Source organism: Equus caballus, chromosome 3, assembly GCF_041296265.1.
Source record: "Equus caballus isolate H_3958 breed thoroughbred chromosome 3, TB-T2T, whole genome shotgun sequence".
Classification (NCBI taxonomy): Eukaryota; Metazoa; Chordata; class Mammalia; order Perissodactyla; family Equidae; genus Equus; species Equus caballus.
This window is the reverse complement of record NC_091686.1, coordinates 69,595,233-69,609,933: the sequence shown is the minus strand read 5'-3', so window position 1 is coordinate 69,609,933 and position 14,701 is coordinate 69,595,233. Positions and strand designations below refer to the sequence as shown.

The following is a 14,701-nucleotide window of genomic DNA, read 5'->3' as shown; positions in this document are numbered from 1 at the left end:
TCTTCTATGTGGGATGCTGCCACAGCATGGCTTGATGAGCAGTGTGTAGGTCCACACCCGGGATCCAAACTGGTGATCCCCAGGCCGCTGAAGCAGAGCATGCAAAATTAACCAATTGGCCATGGGGCTGGCCCCCTCCACTTATTTTTGATCATGTGGCTTGGCTTATGCTCGGGACCTGACATCAAAACTCCTGCAGGTAATTCAGATCTGACTGCCTCTTTCCAATGGGCATCTTTGGGTGGCATTAGGCTGCATCATTTTTCTTGGCTAAACTTGAGATTCAAGGCTCATCTAAAGAAATTTAATTTTGTTATTCAGCATTCTACACAGTCTGGATAAAGCACCAACATGGGCTGAAATTTCTCTTTTTATGGTTAGAAACGTTTAATTTTTTTAAAAAAGCTTGAAATATAACAATAATGTTGATGAATGCTTTATCATTTACTGCCCCCCAAATATTTTGTTTTCCAAGTTTTACTTGGTGGGAAATTGTCAAAGAAATAGAAAATCTTTTGTTTTCTTGGACAGTTATGGCACTTTTCTTCTATTATTGCCACTCCACCTTCCCAAACAGGGTTGTAATTATTAATCCAAGTAAGAAATTCTTTAATAAAAAGGACATAAAACAACAAACATTATTCTTTAGTGTTATGTAAATATACTAAATTGCAATAAAGTCAAAGTTGAAGCACACATTTTTAATTTTTAATCTTTTGTCATCTTTTGAACCTGCTTGCTTTGCATTAGCCATAACAGGCATGATGGTCCTGCCAGCCCTTGTCACAAGTTGCTCAAAGGCGTAAACTGCTGGTGTTACCAATCATGGTTGAATTTCTTTCTTTTTTTCAGAATCTTGCTCCCAGGGGTCTGATTTCTTTTATGCATGACTTTTCTATTATGGTATGTGTGCTGCTTTTCTTGGCTGATTTGTCAAACAAGGACCATCTTTCGTTTAACTTCATACCCTGATGTCAGCAGAAAAATGTTCACAAATTATTTCAGATGTGGATTTTTACTTCATTGCGGTCAAGTAAAACAAACTATTTTGTTTTATGATAGCTGATTCCATGTGTTTAGTAACACAAGAAATGAAAAGAAACAACTCTCAATGGCTATAGTGTTGCCCAAGGCTTCTGTTGATTTAGAATTTGATCTGGGAAATAGCGAGCATCTAAAGAGTCTTTTTTTCCCTTTTCCTCTGAGAATTAATCTTTGTCTTTTCTTTTCATGTCACTCCTTTGAGTTTCTCTCTCATCTCCTTCCTCTTTTGAAGAAAAGAGAAATAACGGAGGTAGGTTGTGAGGAAGGGGATGAGAAGCAGTGAAGAAAAGTGAACTAACATTTTATCTCTACTTTATCCTTAGCTCTTTATATATTATTGTCTTCTTTAGTCCAAATAATTATCCTGTGAAATAGCCATTGATTTTACAGAAAAGAGAATTAGGATTTAGAGAAGTTCGTGACTGCTGGAGCTGAGATGTAAACTCAGATATCCCTGACTCCGAGACATGCTCTGTGCTGAACCACCATGGAAATCATCTAGTTCAAGTTCCTTATCTAAATAAATACATTATGTATATGTTACTATTCATGAAAAACATATAATCTGTCAGAGACTATGCTAAACACTTTGTATACATTATCAATCTAATATGCATACTAACTGTATGAGGCTTAGCGAGACTTAGTAACTTGCTTCAAGACATTGATTAAATGTCAATGAGTAAATGAGTCTAGATGTCGACTTGAGATGGCCTGACTCCAGAGTTCACTGTTGTACGTATATCATCTCAATATTTTTCTCCTACATGAAGAAACTAAAATTGACAAAGGTTAAGTGACATAACCAAGATCATCAGGTGTTTGGTGGCGGAACGAAGTCTAGACTCTAGATTTCCTGACTGCTGGTTGGTTGCTCTTTCTCCTGTTCTACTGTTGATGACTCTTGATGAGAAATGGAATAAAAGAAAAGCCAAACCAAAATGGAGCTGGAGCGCTTTGTGGAGCCTGATTCTGCACCACTTCAGAGCTCAGCCGTCTGCATTCTCATGAATTGCTAGGGAGTTTGTTCCTCTGTGAGAAATCAGGTGTAGAAGTGTTTTTTATGAATTATAGCTATGAAAAATACACACATCCACACATTGGTTTCCTTTTTTATAATAGTGAATGCTGAATATAATAAATCAGAAAAGGGGTTTCTGATAGTTCACCTTATAAATTGCTTTAAATTCTAGTTACAGTTAAACTAAAGTTATTTATTGCACGAGATTATCTTTTAAATTTCTGTATTGTCAAGAGTAACATGTCAAAATGTGGTTAAAATAGTTCTTTTCTCAGAAACTCTGGAAGCATCTCTATGTTTAAGCAAGTTTCCAGTGCAGTGTGTATAATAAATCACCTGTCTCTGTTTCAAAATTGTCAGCAACAGAATGGAAACTAGCACTTACCAAAGGATCAAGTACTGAATTAAAAATAATCTGCCTTTTAACAGTCACATGGCTTCCATAAATCAAAGCTGATTTTCTGGAAGAAATTAGTTGTTATCTTTACTGAATGAGCAACAATGGCTGTTGCCCTTTGATTAGTGGAACCTAGAGGGCAATTTGGGTGTTTCTTCTTCGATTCCTTTAGCGTTTCTTGTGTGCCTCTGGAGCACGTGGAGGGACAGTGTACAGCACGATGGGAGGAAGAGAAACATGCTGACCCCGGAGACCCTGTTCGTGCCCTCACAGAAATTAACAGCATTGTCAAATCGAGTAGAGAATTGTTAATCTCACATTCCTCCTTTCTTCCTTCCTGTTCTCTCTTACACCTAGTCTGTGCTGTGTTTTGTTTCTGCAGTAGTAATGAGAAATAGGCACTCCTCCATGCTTGATAAAGAATGATACAGTGTAACTTTGCTTATCACACATACCCAGAGTGTGACTTGTCCTGCCACGTGGAGCATTCCAGTTCTGCCCTTTCATGTTACACACACTAAAGTAAGTCATGAAAAAGAAAGATAATTTATAAAGACATAAAAAGCCCAATGTCAATGCAAAGGGAGTGAAAAACTGCATGTCTGTGAAATTCCCAGCTAAAGGCACAGCTTTTGTTCTTGCTAAGGGTGAGGTAGTGGTTGGGCAGGTACCCATACTCCAAAGCCTTGTTGTGCACATTGAATATGCATTTGCTCATATCATTGAACCCCCCTGAATCTCATTGTCTTCACATGTAAGAGATCAAGACTAATACTATTTGTTGGGCACAAGGGAATTTCTTCTCTGCGTCATTGCAGCCTGGTTCTGCTAGCCTTGCTTGTTATTCTGCTTTCTGCCCTCTGAGGAGGAATGAGGTGGATACTCTGATTATGTGTGGAAGGGCTATAAAATAACGAGATGGCACCCTTCAGCCACGCAGTAGAACTCACATCCATGGAAATAGGGTCCCCTTCTGGCAGATTTTCAAACCTAGACTTCTTGGACAGTAGTTTTTCTGAGTTGTTTCGGAATGTGTCCCCTCGCCATGTGAGAAGGCAGTCTTATTACTTGTCAACCCTTGTTTTTTTCCCCATCCCCACCACAACCACATTATTATGTAGTACTGGTCTAAAGGACTTCCTGAATTGAACTATACCCTTAAAAGAGGAGGATGTGCTATTGCCAGTGTCTTTCTAAGGAGAATATTGTTGGCTCTGAAGCAGTGTAAGAAACATTTTGAATAAACACTGTAATAGGGGTCTCCTAGGATGGCTTTTGAGTGGAGATGGCACTTAGTGTATTTAGTTCTGTAAGTTGATTTTTAAAAATCAATTTCTTTATAATCATTTTGTGTATATTACATGATAAGTAATGAAAAGTTTCTGGAGAACTTTTGAGGAAATGGGAAGAGGTGACTTAGTGAGGCTGACAGATGGATATGTTAACTGTTGGGGGTTGGGGGTAGGGAATGACTGAGGGGCATCTCAGATTCCCCAGAAATTCACTCTACTCTCGTCAGAGGGTGGTTTAGATTAAGAGGTAACTTGTTTTATGTAAACATAAATCATACTTCTATGAATAGATAATTTATCGTTCAGTTGAAGAGGGCACTCTTCCTAGTACCGTTTTGTTTTAGTATACACGTAAAGTTAGAAAGATCACATAATTTACCTGTACCATGTAAATTAATTTACCACTAAAGATGATTGTGTGTCTTTTAAAGCTATAGAATGTCTTTATCTACTCATTTGAAAAATGTTTTATCTCACAGGTTTTGTGGTTAAGATTTATAGCCTTATTATGAATAAAGGGTTTCTGTCACCTCTTTATATTTAAAAATCACCTCTTGATAAAATGCTATTTTAAGTTTACAAAAGGACCTTCCCACAAATAAACATGTGCTTTTCTACCTGAAGTTTGAAATGATGAAAAATATAAGAAACAGGCTAGTTTGCCATCTGATCCCACATGATTTGATTAAGAAATTTGGGATGATTTTATAAGTCAGTGATGTTGATAGCTCCTGTTTTTTTGTTCTTATTATGCTAAAGGCAAATAATGGGTTGATTTCCAGAGATATAACTACAAGGAGATATGGCCACAAAGGTTTAGCTGTTCGTGTCTCTGCACATTTTTTTCCTCTAAGATAAAGTAAATTGAAGCTCTTGTGTGTTTACATTGGACAATGAATGCCTAATAAGACTATTTTTTGGAATTGATGTCTTAGTGATTGCAGGATAGAGGACAAATCACTTTTTGTGTCCCATTTGCTCCCTCCTCCACATGGAAACCTTTCCTCTGGGAAAAAATAGCTTTTGTGCATGGAATGTAGCTACTTATAAGTACCTGCTATGTGCAAGGTGAAGTCGAGCTCAAACAGACCCTGAAGATAACCACAAAGAAAAATGCCACCCAAAGGACTAAATGACATCTACCCACTTGGTGGGATTGTGTAATGTGATTTTATGTGCAGACGCTTCCACTGATCTTTTAGAATGGGTTGGAGTCACCTTTTGTTGTCTCTGGTCAACCACCAGTCATTACAGTCACTATAGTTCTTTGGAGCAATTCAGCCCTTGGAGTATGGTAGAATGACTAAATCATGTGTATAGTGAAAGAAATGGTGATATTCATACTGGTAAGGCTCTTTATTCTTCAGATCTGTTTGATATGATTGCTACAGCCCTCCTAATAGCATATTCAAGTGGCTTAATTTCCCTAGTGACGTCATACATAGGAAGAAAAAGATGTGTTTCTTTTAACACCTATGTTTTCTTTCTACTAGGGCGTGTTGGAGAGTTTCCTGGGCACAGCTGTCTCTGGAGCCATCTTTTGCCTCTTTGCTGGTCAACCACTCACTATTTTGAGCAGCACCGGACCTGTGCTAGTTTTTGAGAGGCTTCTGTTTAATTTCAGCAAGTATGTATATACATATCTAATCATAAATTAGGATTAATTGTAGAGCATTCGTAGTCTAGACAGAGCACAGAATAGTAATTAGGTAGAAGAGAATATGGGATTTTTTTTTTTTGAGGAAGATTAGCCCTGAGCTAACATCTGTGTCAGTCTTCCTCCACTTTGTATGTGAGTCACCGCCACAGCATGGCTGACGAGTGGTGTAGGTCCACACCTGGCACCTGAACCTGTGAATCTTGTGCCACCGAAGCAAAGCACACCGAACTTGACCACTACACCACGGGGCCGGCCCTGAGAATGTGGGAATTTTAAGATTTAAGGGATGAAAGGCGCTTAAACATTAGGTAGTCCAGCACTCATTTTACATTTGTTTCAACTGAGCCCCATATGTCATATTATCTGCTTGCCCTCTCCCCCATTATTCCCTGCCTTGTTGTCCTGCTTTGTGTCTCAGGAGGCAGACCCTGTGGACTACAACACCCAGGCTCCTTTGCCCTCTGGCTTCCTGTTGGGTCTGGCTAGTGCAGAGCATCCGTAGGTAGGAAGAGAGAGAGAAGTCAGAGTATATCTGCCTCCCCACTCCTCACTGACTCTGCTTTACCACCACAGTCTGGCAGTGTCTTGTTCCCTGAGCATAGCCCCTGTCAGGTGGCTTCTCCACCCTGGCTCTAGCCCTCACCAGGCTCTGGCAACTCTGTTCCTCTTTGGGCCTTTTCAAGCTGGGAAGTAGAAATGACTTCCTGCTGTTGCTAGTCCCTGAGTGCCTCGCCATTGTCTGTTACTCACACCTCTTCAAATAGCCCATTTATTAAATTTTCCTCAGAATCCCACTTGAGAATGCCTTCTGTTTCTTGCCATGATCTTGACTGACACACTAGAGAGATGAAATGACTTGTTCAAGATCACATGGCTCATTAATGCCAGAGACTGGATGCGTCTATGATCCACTGCTCCTAACCCCAATTCCAGTGTTCTTAACTAAAGGTACATTTCAAGACTCGGCTGAATAATACCTAACATTTATTGAGGGCTGACCATATATTGAGTATTATCCTAAGCACGTTATATGTACCACCTCATTTAATTCTTGTAGCCGTCCTGTGAGGCGGGGACCATATGCTGTTTTATAGATGAGAAAGCAGGCGTGGAGTGGTAAGTAATTTGCTAAAGGTTACATCACCAGTTATTGGCAGAGCAGGGATTTGAATTCCCCCTTTCTGGTTCCAGAGCCTACATCTCTCACAGAGTCACTAGACGCTACTAATGGGCATGACAATTATGATATCAATATTTTCTTTTAGAAACTAATGGATCATTTAGAGAAGGAGAAAATTGAGTTAAGTGAATTATCCAAGTGGCCACATTAGCATACAAATAGATTCAAAATCAAATTGGGTCTTCTGGCCTCTTTCTAATGAACTTGATACCTCTAAGAGAGACGCGCCTTTACTGGCAGGTCACAGTCCTTAGACAGACTGCAGACATTCATACGACTGGCTAGTACTCCTTGTTGGAATTTCCATATTCTTATATCGTTCTAGATTTTTAGAATTTTAATGTTAGAAATGTCATCACTTACATGATACCTCATGGACTTAAAGACTCATGTATAGTCTTTGAAACTGTGTGCCATCAAAATGATCGCAAGATAGAGGAGGGAATGAGGATTTAAAACTAGTTTTTTGAAAACTGGGTTGACAGCATCAGGGAGGGTCTTCTGAGAATTTCAAATTCCAAATTTCAAATAATGTTGTGAGTTTTCTGTAGATCATTACCACAAATCCCTCCTCCATCATAATTCTCAGAAGAACATTGGAAAGAATTCTGTTAATGTCAGTTTATAGAAAGAGTCAGAGTTTTTATATGTTTAAGAAAACATTGTGTGAGACAAGAAAGCCTTTATGGAAAGATTAAACAAGCATGTATTATAAACAGGAACAAACATGCACAACCTTTGCAGAAAGATTTATTGGATGCAATGTGATCAGAGCCTTAATCTACAGAAAATGTTTGCATCCTGGTTTACTTTAGATAATTGTAGGATAGAGATTATTTCCTTTCACTAAGCAAATTCCCTTCTCACTTTCTCTTCTGTTTCATCATAATTGGTAATGTAAACATAGTTCCAAGTGATTTATTTGAAAACAGTTGTAAAACAACACAAGAAACATTTGAGAAACCGTGCTTTAAATCCGTCACTGAGTAACATGTGGTGCTTATGTGGCAAATCTTATTATTTTATTTATAATGCTGTATCATTTGCTTTTATATTATAACAGCAATGCTAATATTTTGTCTAGATACAGAGTATTTGCATAGATCACTATTTCCCAAAGTGTTTTTTATCAATTACTAGTCCCATTAGCCATTTTATGAAAAACAAAAAAAGCTTCTGTGATTCTAATATGTCTAGGAAGTGCTGTATATTATCTCCTGCTCTTGGTAACTCACTTTACCCTTTAGCTTACTAAGAGATCTGAGAAGTCCTTCGGTAAAGAAACTGTTTGACTCTGTTTTGCCCAGATTTTCCCCAACATAATTTTACCATTTTTTGAGACAGATGAATCCTTCTTTTGTAGGATCAGTGGACTCAAACAGTAACTCCACATAATCCCCAGATACATCTCTGACACGAGATGTAGGTTTTAATGTTTGCCCTGTAAACTGGAGAATCATAAAGGACTGTGAATGATAGCTGTCACTTTTTAAAATTAGTAGCAGAATGAGGCAAACAGCTCACAACTTTCCAAAAGACACTTCTAGTTTTGTTTCCCCAATTCTACAGTCTCCTTTGCACTGTTTTTACACATTTTATCCAAATAATGGAGAATTCGATTCCTTTTCTTTTTCTTGAGTGAGAAATCTAAAAGAAGTTTTAACAATGTGTTCTAAGCCATGCAGAAACTTCATAATTAAAGTTGGATTTTAGCTTGTATATTTGTTATTTGGTTGTTCAATAATTTCTTCCTTATATTCTTTGAACAATTTACTTAGAGGCCTTCAACTGATTATTTTCTTCTATTATATTACTGAGTTTTTTCAGTTAGTTTAGAGAGTTCATATTTATTTGTCAGTGGCTGAACATTAATTTCTGTAGCATATTTGCATATTTCTTTTTTTTCTTTTTTGAGGAAGATTAGCCCTGAGCTAACTACTGCCAGTCCTCCTCTTTTTGCTGAGGAAGCCTGGCCCTGAGCTAACATCGTGCCCATCTTCCTCTACTTTCTATGTGGGATGCCTACCACAGCATGGCGTACCAAGTGGTGCCATGTTCGCACCCGGGATCTGAACTGGCGAGCCCTGGGCCGCCGAGAAGTGGAACGTGTGAACTTAACCGCTGTGCCACCGGGCCGTTCCCTCTGTAGTATGTTTCAAATATGAGTTCTTCAGTTCGTCTGTGTCCTTGGTTTTGTGTTACTCAGAAACTATAAATCAAAACTGGAACACGGTGATACCAGATACATAAATTCATTTTCTCCTTCTAATTCACCATAGTTTCTTTTGCTTCTATTATCACTTACTTTTTATAACTTAATTGCTATTTAAACTTGGCACCAAGAGGACTGATAGTCTTATTGAATGTAATGTTGCCATTTTATGGTAGTCATTACTGTTGATCAACTTGTTTAAAAAAGTTTCTCATCTCTGGTTCCTCTTTCTTCTTGCTGTAAACATATCACTTTCATAATGAAGTGTCATTGTTTTTAGTGATTTTATTTGGGTTATTCTTAGAACTACGCTGGGAGTATTTAAGTATTTTAGAGCAGCTAGTTTCGTATATTGTTTAGGTCCTAAGATTTAAGTTTCTACATTATGCATTTTTTTCCTTTGCATTAAAACTGATAGTATTCCTAACCATTACTAGTTAATGGATTTGTTTCTCATTCTGTCCTGTAAGCATCAATTCTATAAACAAGCATTGATATTCTTAGAACGAATCAGGATTGCTCTTTTGTCTTGTTAGGGAAGCAAAACTAGGAGATTGTTTAAAACTTTCCTTTATTTTAAGAAAAAAGTCTGTTGGCTCAGAGGTAATAAAACTGTATTTCTTTCTCAGAGACTCTGAGACTGACTCATTCTGTGATAATGTAAATTATCTCAAATTCCTAGAATTTAGCTTTTTCTATGGTCTACTTGTCTTACAAAGACCTGCATAGGATTAAACAGTGGGGTTCCAGATGGAAAGGGAACTAGAGGGAATGCAAGGGGTGTCTTCAGAAAGATTCCAGGAAATCCACAGAACATAACAATCCAGTGTTAATAGTCTCCTGCTTTGGTAAAGTATTTCAATTTTTGTGATTTGGCGAGAAGAGGGAAACAAAGGACAGTGATTTTAAGGCCCACCCTATCATGCACTAAATACAAGTAGGATAGGGGGACCGTGCTGCAATTTTTTAAAAAATCAGAACAAGAATACAGAGGTCTGTGTTCTTGTCCAGCTCTGCCGTTAAAACCTTGGCATTAGATAAGTGACTTAACTTCCATTAGCTTTGATGTCCTCATCTATAAAACGAGGCAAATTTGACTAATTGGTATCTGTATTAGTCAAGATTCTCCAGAGAAAGGGAACGAATAGGATGTGTGTATACATATAGAGATTTAGTGTAAGGCATTGGCTCTCATGATTATAGGGGCTCGTGAGTCCGAAATCTGCAGGGTGGGCCAGTGGGCTGGAGACCCAGAAGAGCTGATGTTCCAGTCCAAGTTCAAAGGCTGTCTCCTGTAGAACTAGGAAGAGCTGATATTACAGGTGAAGTCCCAACACAGTCTGCTGGAGAGTTCTCTCTTGCTGGGGAGAGGCCAGTCTTTTTGTTCTATTCAGGTGAAGAACTGATTGGATGAGGCCCACCTACATTATGGAGGCAGTCTGCTTTACTCGGTCTGCAAATTTAAATGTTAATCTCATCCAAAAACACCCTGACAGAAACACCCAGAATAATGTTTAACCAAATACCTGGGCACCCCATGGCCCAGCCAAGTTGACACATAAAATTAGCCATCACCATATCTAAGGAACTTTTAATTCTAATATTCTATTAAATTTTCAGTCAGTCATCATTCGATGACATGTGATAGCTCATAGGCCAATGTCAGTAACTGTCTCAGTCAAGTCCTAAGTCGCAGGCATGTCTGAATTCATTTAGCAGGTCTTTATTGGGAACCTATGTGCCAGGCACTGTGCTAGGTAAGAGCTAAGAGCAGTGGGAAGCATTGAAAGGTTTTAAACTGGGGTGTCTGATTCACATTTAATAAGATCATTTTGGCTGGAATGTGGAAACTGCCTTTGAGTAGGGCAAGTGTGGATATCAATAAGGACATTCTTATGACAATCAGGCAGAGACTCCTTGGTGGCGCAGACTGGGTTGGTGGTGGTGAAGGTGTTGATACAGTGCCTTCAGGAAAGTATTAAAATACATGGCTAACAATCGTCAGAAACTCATTGTCTAAGAGCAGGGCTGTAGAGCTTCAAGCAGGCATCCTTGACTTAGTTCTTTTTCTCATACAAGGAATGTGACTACTACTATGTGCTTTCTCATCACAAGTAAATAATGAGAAAAAATATTGTAAAGCACTCTCCACATAATTTTAAACGAATCAGTATGAAATGGAAAATGTCAACACGTGACCCTCTTTTCCTAGTTGTGAATCTTAAACTAATTCATTTGTAAGAAATGGAGAGGGCATTGAAAAACAATGGCTTCCTTAGATGGTGGCAACCTGTTCTAAGACTGCTGTGGGACAGGCACAGACAGAAAAAAGGTAGTCATGAGATGCTTCACAGACAACTTCTTGTCTGTGGGCAAGCATCATGAGAAATGATGGTGTCTGGCTGTAACATGCAAGACAGCTCTCCTTGATCTGACTTTAGCCTGTTTCTAATCCCTTTTCCTCATGTTGGTGACACTCTATGGGCAGTGGCATTACATGCGGTCTCATGCTACCCACCTTTTTAAGTGCTCTTTCCTCTTTCTCGCTTGACTCCCCCTGATGTGTCTGGAAAGTTCCTACTTCAATGCCTTGAGTTTTTTCTGCAACTTCATCTGTCCCGCCAGCCAAAATTAGTTACTCTTTCTTCTGTGACACTCCATGGGAACTGTTAGATGTCACTTAGTATTTTATAGAGTGATTGTGTTGATCAATTTGTCTTCCTCTGTAGACTGTGATGACTTGGCGACACAGAACTTATTCATCTTTGTGTCTTTATTAACCAGTAAAGCTTGCAAACATTTCTTGAGTGCCTACTGGGTACCAATGTTATTTTTTCAAATTGCTTATTCTATAAACTCTACAAAGGCAGGGACCACATTTATTGAATGAGAAAATTAATGAGTTATTAACATACAAATAGTATGACTACTTTTGATATGATTTTCTCAAACTTCTGGAATTATTTCTTTATGGTAGCATAATAATATCACTAGACCAAATTCTTAAAATTAATATTTTCTGGGTAAAATCAAGAATGAGCTATATCCAGTAGCTAAAAGTGATTTGTATTTTTGGCAATCATTCTGCAGTCATTGGGTAGTTATATATTATTCTTTGTGTTCCGGGCAGGAGGAGTCTAAATACCTTTCTTTCTTCTTTCCAGGGACCATAACTTTGACTATTTGGAATTTCGCCTTTGGATTGGCCTGTGGTCAGCCTTCCTGTGTCTCATTTTGGTAGCCACCGATGCCAGCTTCTTGGTTCAGTACTTCACTCGCTTCACTGAGGAGGGCTTCTCCTCTCTGATTAGCTTCATCTTTATTTATGATGCTTTCAAGAAGATGATCAAGCTAGCTGATTACTACCCCATCAACTCCGACTTCAAAGTGGGCTACAATACTCACTTTTCCTGTGCCTGTGTGCCACCTGACCCAGGTGAGGATGTCGTGCTTCTTGTTTGTGCTTAGCCTATGTTTGGAGGAACGTGTAGGCTCCATGCATACAGACTTTTAACATGACATCATGGTCCTCAGGAAAGCGTTTTGTTTTATCTTCTCTGAGAAACCTTCCTCGTGGATTTGAAGTTTTGTTGCAGGAGGTATCTTTGCCATGGGATTCAATCAGGAAATGAAAGGAGTTCTGGACTATGAACATAATTAGCTCAATACTTTGAAATTAACTCAAAGTGAAATATTTGCAAGGAAATTTTGTGCACAGTATTCTTGATCTTATCTGAAGTTGAGGAACCCAGGTACATTTATTAATAGACATAAGGACCAGGCAAACCTAGTTCTCTGAACTACTATTCCGTATTTTTCTGCTTCCTTATTGCTATAGAAATCTCTTCCTTTAAGTGAACTCTAAAGAGATTATTTTAAGCTTATAGAAGAGACAAGGTACTAATTCACTTTATATAATTTGAAGCATGGGAAATTAAAACAATAAATTCAGACTGAGGGTCACCTTGTGGTAAAGTAGAGCCTGATAGTTCATCTCTGCTGGACAATGGAAATAAGAAAGGAAAGGAAGGGAAAAGAAGAAACAGAAGAAAGAAAGAAAAAAATGTTATGTTCTCGGAGAATATTTATGTTGTAGAGTCAGGAAAGATGTAAAAGTAACTTCTGGGTAGGGAATATGATTCTATACATCTTAGCACTTTACCATCCATCTTGCCAAACCTGAGTCAGCATCAGAACTTTTTCACAAAAAGTGCTCAACTTGTGTCTTTGGAGTTTTTTCTTGGAGTAATTCATCATTACTTTATAATATGGAAGGTGTCTAGAAAAGAAGATTCGCTTTGCGGAAAGTTGCTTTCCATCTGCTCTAGTAGAATAGGGGTAGACATTTGTGTCAGACAATGAAGTGGTAATAGTGCTAGTGATCCCAAGTTAAGCAATTAGCTTCAGGTCAATGTCCCTTAAAATAAAATTTGATATACAATCCATGCTTCTTGACTAAGTTCTTGTAACGCCAGAGATACAGCCTTGTTCTGAGGGCTGTGCAAACCTGGGGCATATTCAGGCAATATCCACTTTTACTTAGAGATTTTGAGGGGAAAAAAACCTCTCAATGTTTACAGTAAAACAAGCATGGTTATATTATAGAATAGAATGCAAAATGCTTATGAATTTAAAAATAAACAAGATACAATGAATTTTTTTGCTTCTGGCAGGCTGTGTCAGATTATTCCCAGATATTGTGGTGGTGTATCTGCATTCTTCTCTGCCGCTTTGGTGGAGAAATCTTAGGAAGACCCATATGCACCCAGAGTGGTGAGAGAAAAGAGAATCGTATCTCCCTAAAAATGGATCAGGCAGTCTCACTGATGAAAAGATAGGGCATTGCTGCACTTTGTACTCATGGATCCCTTTTGTCTTGTTTAAGGAAAATCAGCACACATTAAAATAAAATCCATGCTTAAATGCAAAGCAGAGAGAGGTACAAAGTGGAAATTTAAAGATTCAGTTGAATATGGATGACAAATAGTTATAAAAGCCTATTATTGTTAAGATGTATAGTGATTAGAAATATTTCATTACTTAAAAGGTGCTTGGAAAAGAGTAAGCATTCAATTCATGATAGATATTATTATTGGAATCAACTAAATATGCTCCCCAGAGAAACACAAAAATTATTATTACACGTCTATGTAGAGCTCTTTCTAGGAGAAAAGGGGGTGAAGCTCCCTGTAATCATACATCCAGGACTTTCGGAGGAAGTCAGGCTCTACTTGTTCAAAAGCACAAAATCTGGATCACAGACATATTTAATTGTTGGATTTTGAGCTTTCTTTTTCGTTTATTTATTTCTATCTATCTATATGTGTATATTTATTTATTTATGGAAAAGTCTGTAAGCTGACTTCTTAGGCATATTTGAGTAATCATATACCAAGATTTCCTAAAGGAAAAAAAAAATGCTACTCAGCTGTTCTGAGAGTTGAAGTGTTCATAAAGCCAGATGAAGGCTTTGTCAGTACACCTGTCTCAGAAAAGGTCCACCTAGTGTCAACCCGATACCTGCCTGAGGCTAGTGGAAACTTGCATTCATTCTTTAGTTGTCTTAGAAGGATTCTGACAATTCCTACTCCCTCTGGGTGGGACCAGCAAAGCAGTGTAGCAGGTTTTGAAGTCAGAAAATCTTGTATTCAAGTCCAAGTATGACTAATGCCCAATGTGTGACTTTGGACAAGTTCTTTTTCCCAAGGTAGCTTAGCCTCACCTTCCTCATATGTAAAATGGGGTTAATAATGGTACCTACCTTACAGAATTGTAGCTTAGCCTCACCTTCTTCATCTGTAAAATGGGTTTAATAATACTACCTACCTTGTAGAATTGTTTTGAAGGGAAAAATGAGGTATTACAGACAAAGTACCCAAGACAGTTTCTAACATA

At 38.2% G+C, this 14,701-nt stretch overlaps 1 protein-coding gene across 15 annotated transcripts in view; it reads left to right on the top strand.

The window, feature by feature from the left end:
- Positions 1-14,701, top strand: part of SLC4A4 (solute carrier family 4 member 4) — a 396,171-nt gene that overhangs the window by 309,399 nt on the left and 72,071 nt on the right. For all 15 annotated transcript variants that reach the window (XM_023637993.2, XM_070263715.1, XM_070263714.1 and 12 more), the window contains 2 exons: positions 5,248-5,381; positions 11,971-12,242. In XM_023637993.2, coding sequence (XP_023493761.1) covers positions 5,248-5,381; positions 11,971-12,242 — 406 coding nt within the window. The remainder of the gene's footprint in view (positions 1-5,247; positions 5,382-11,970; positions 12,243-14,701) is intronic.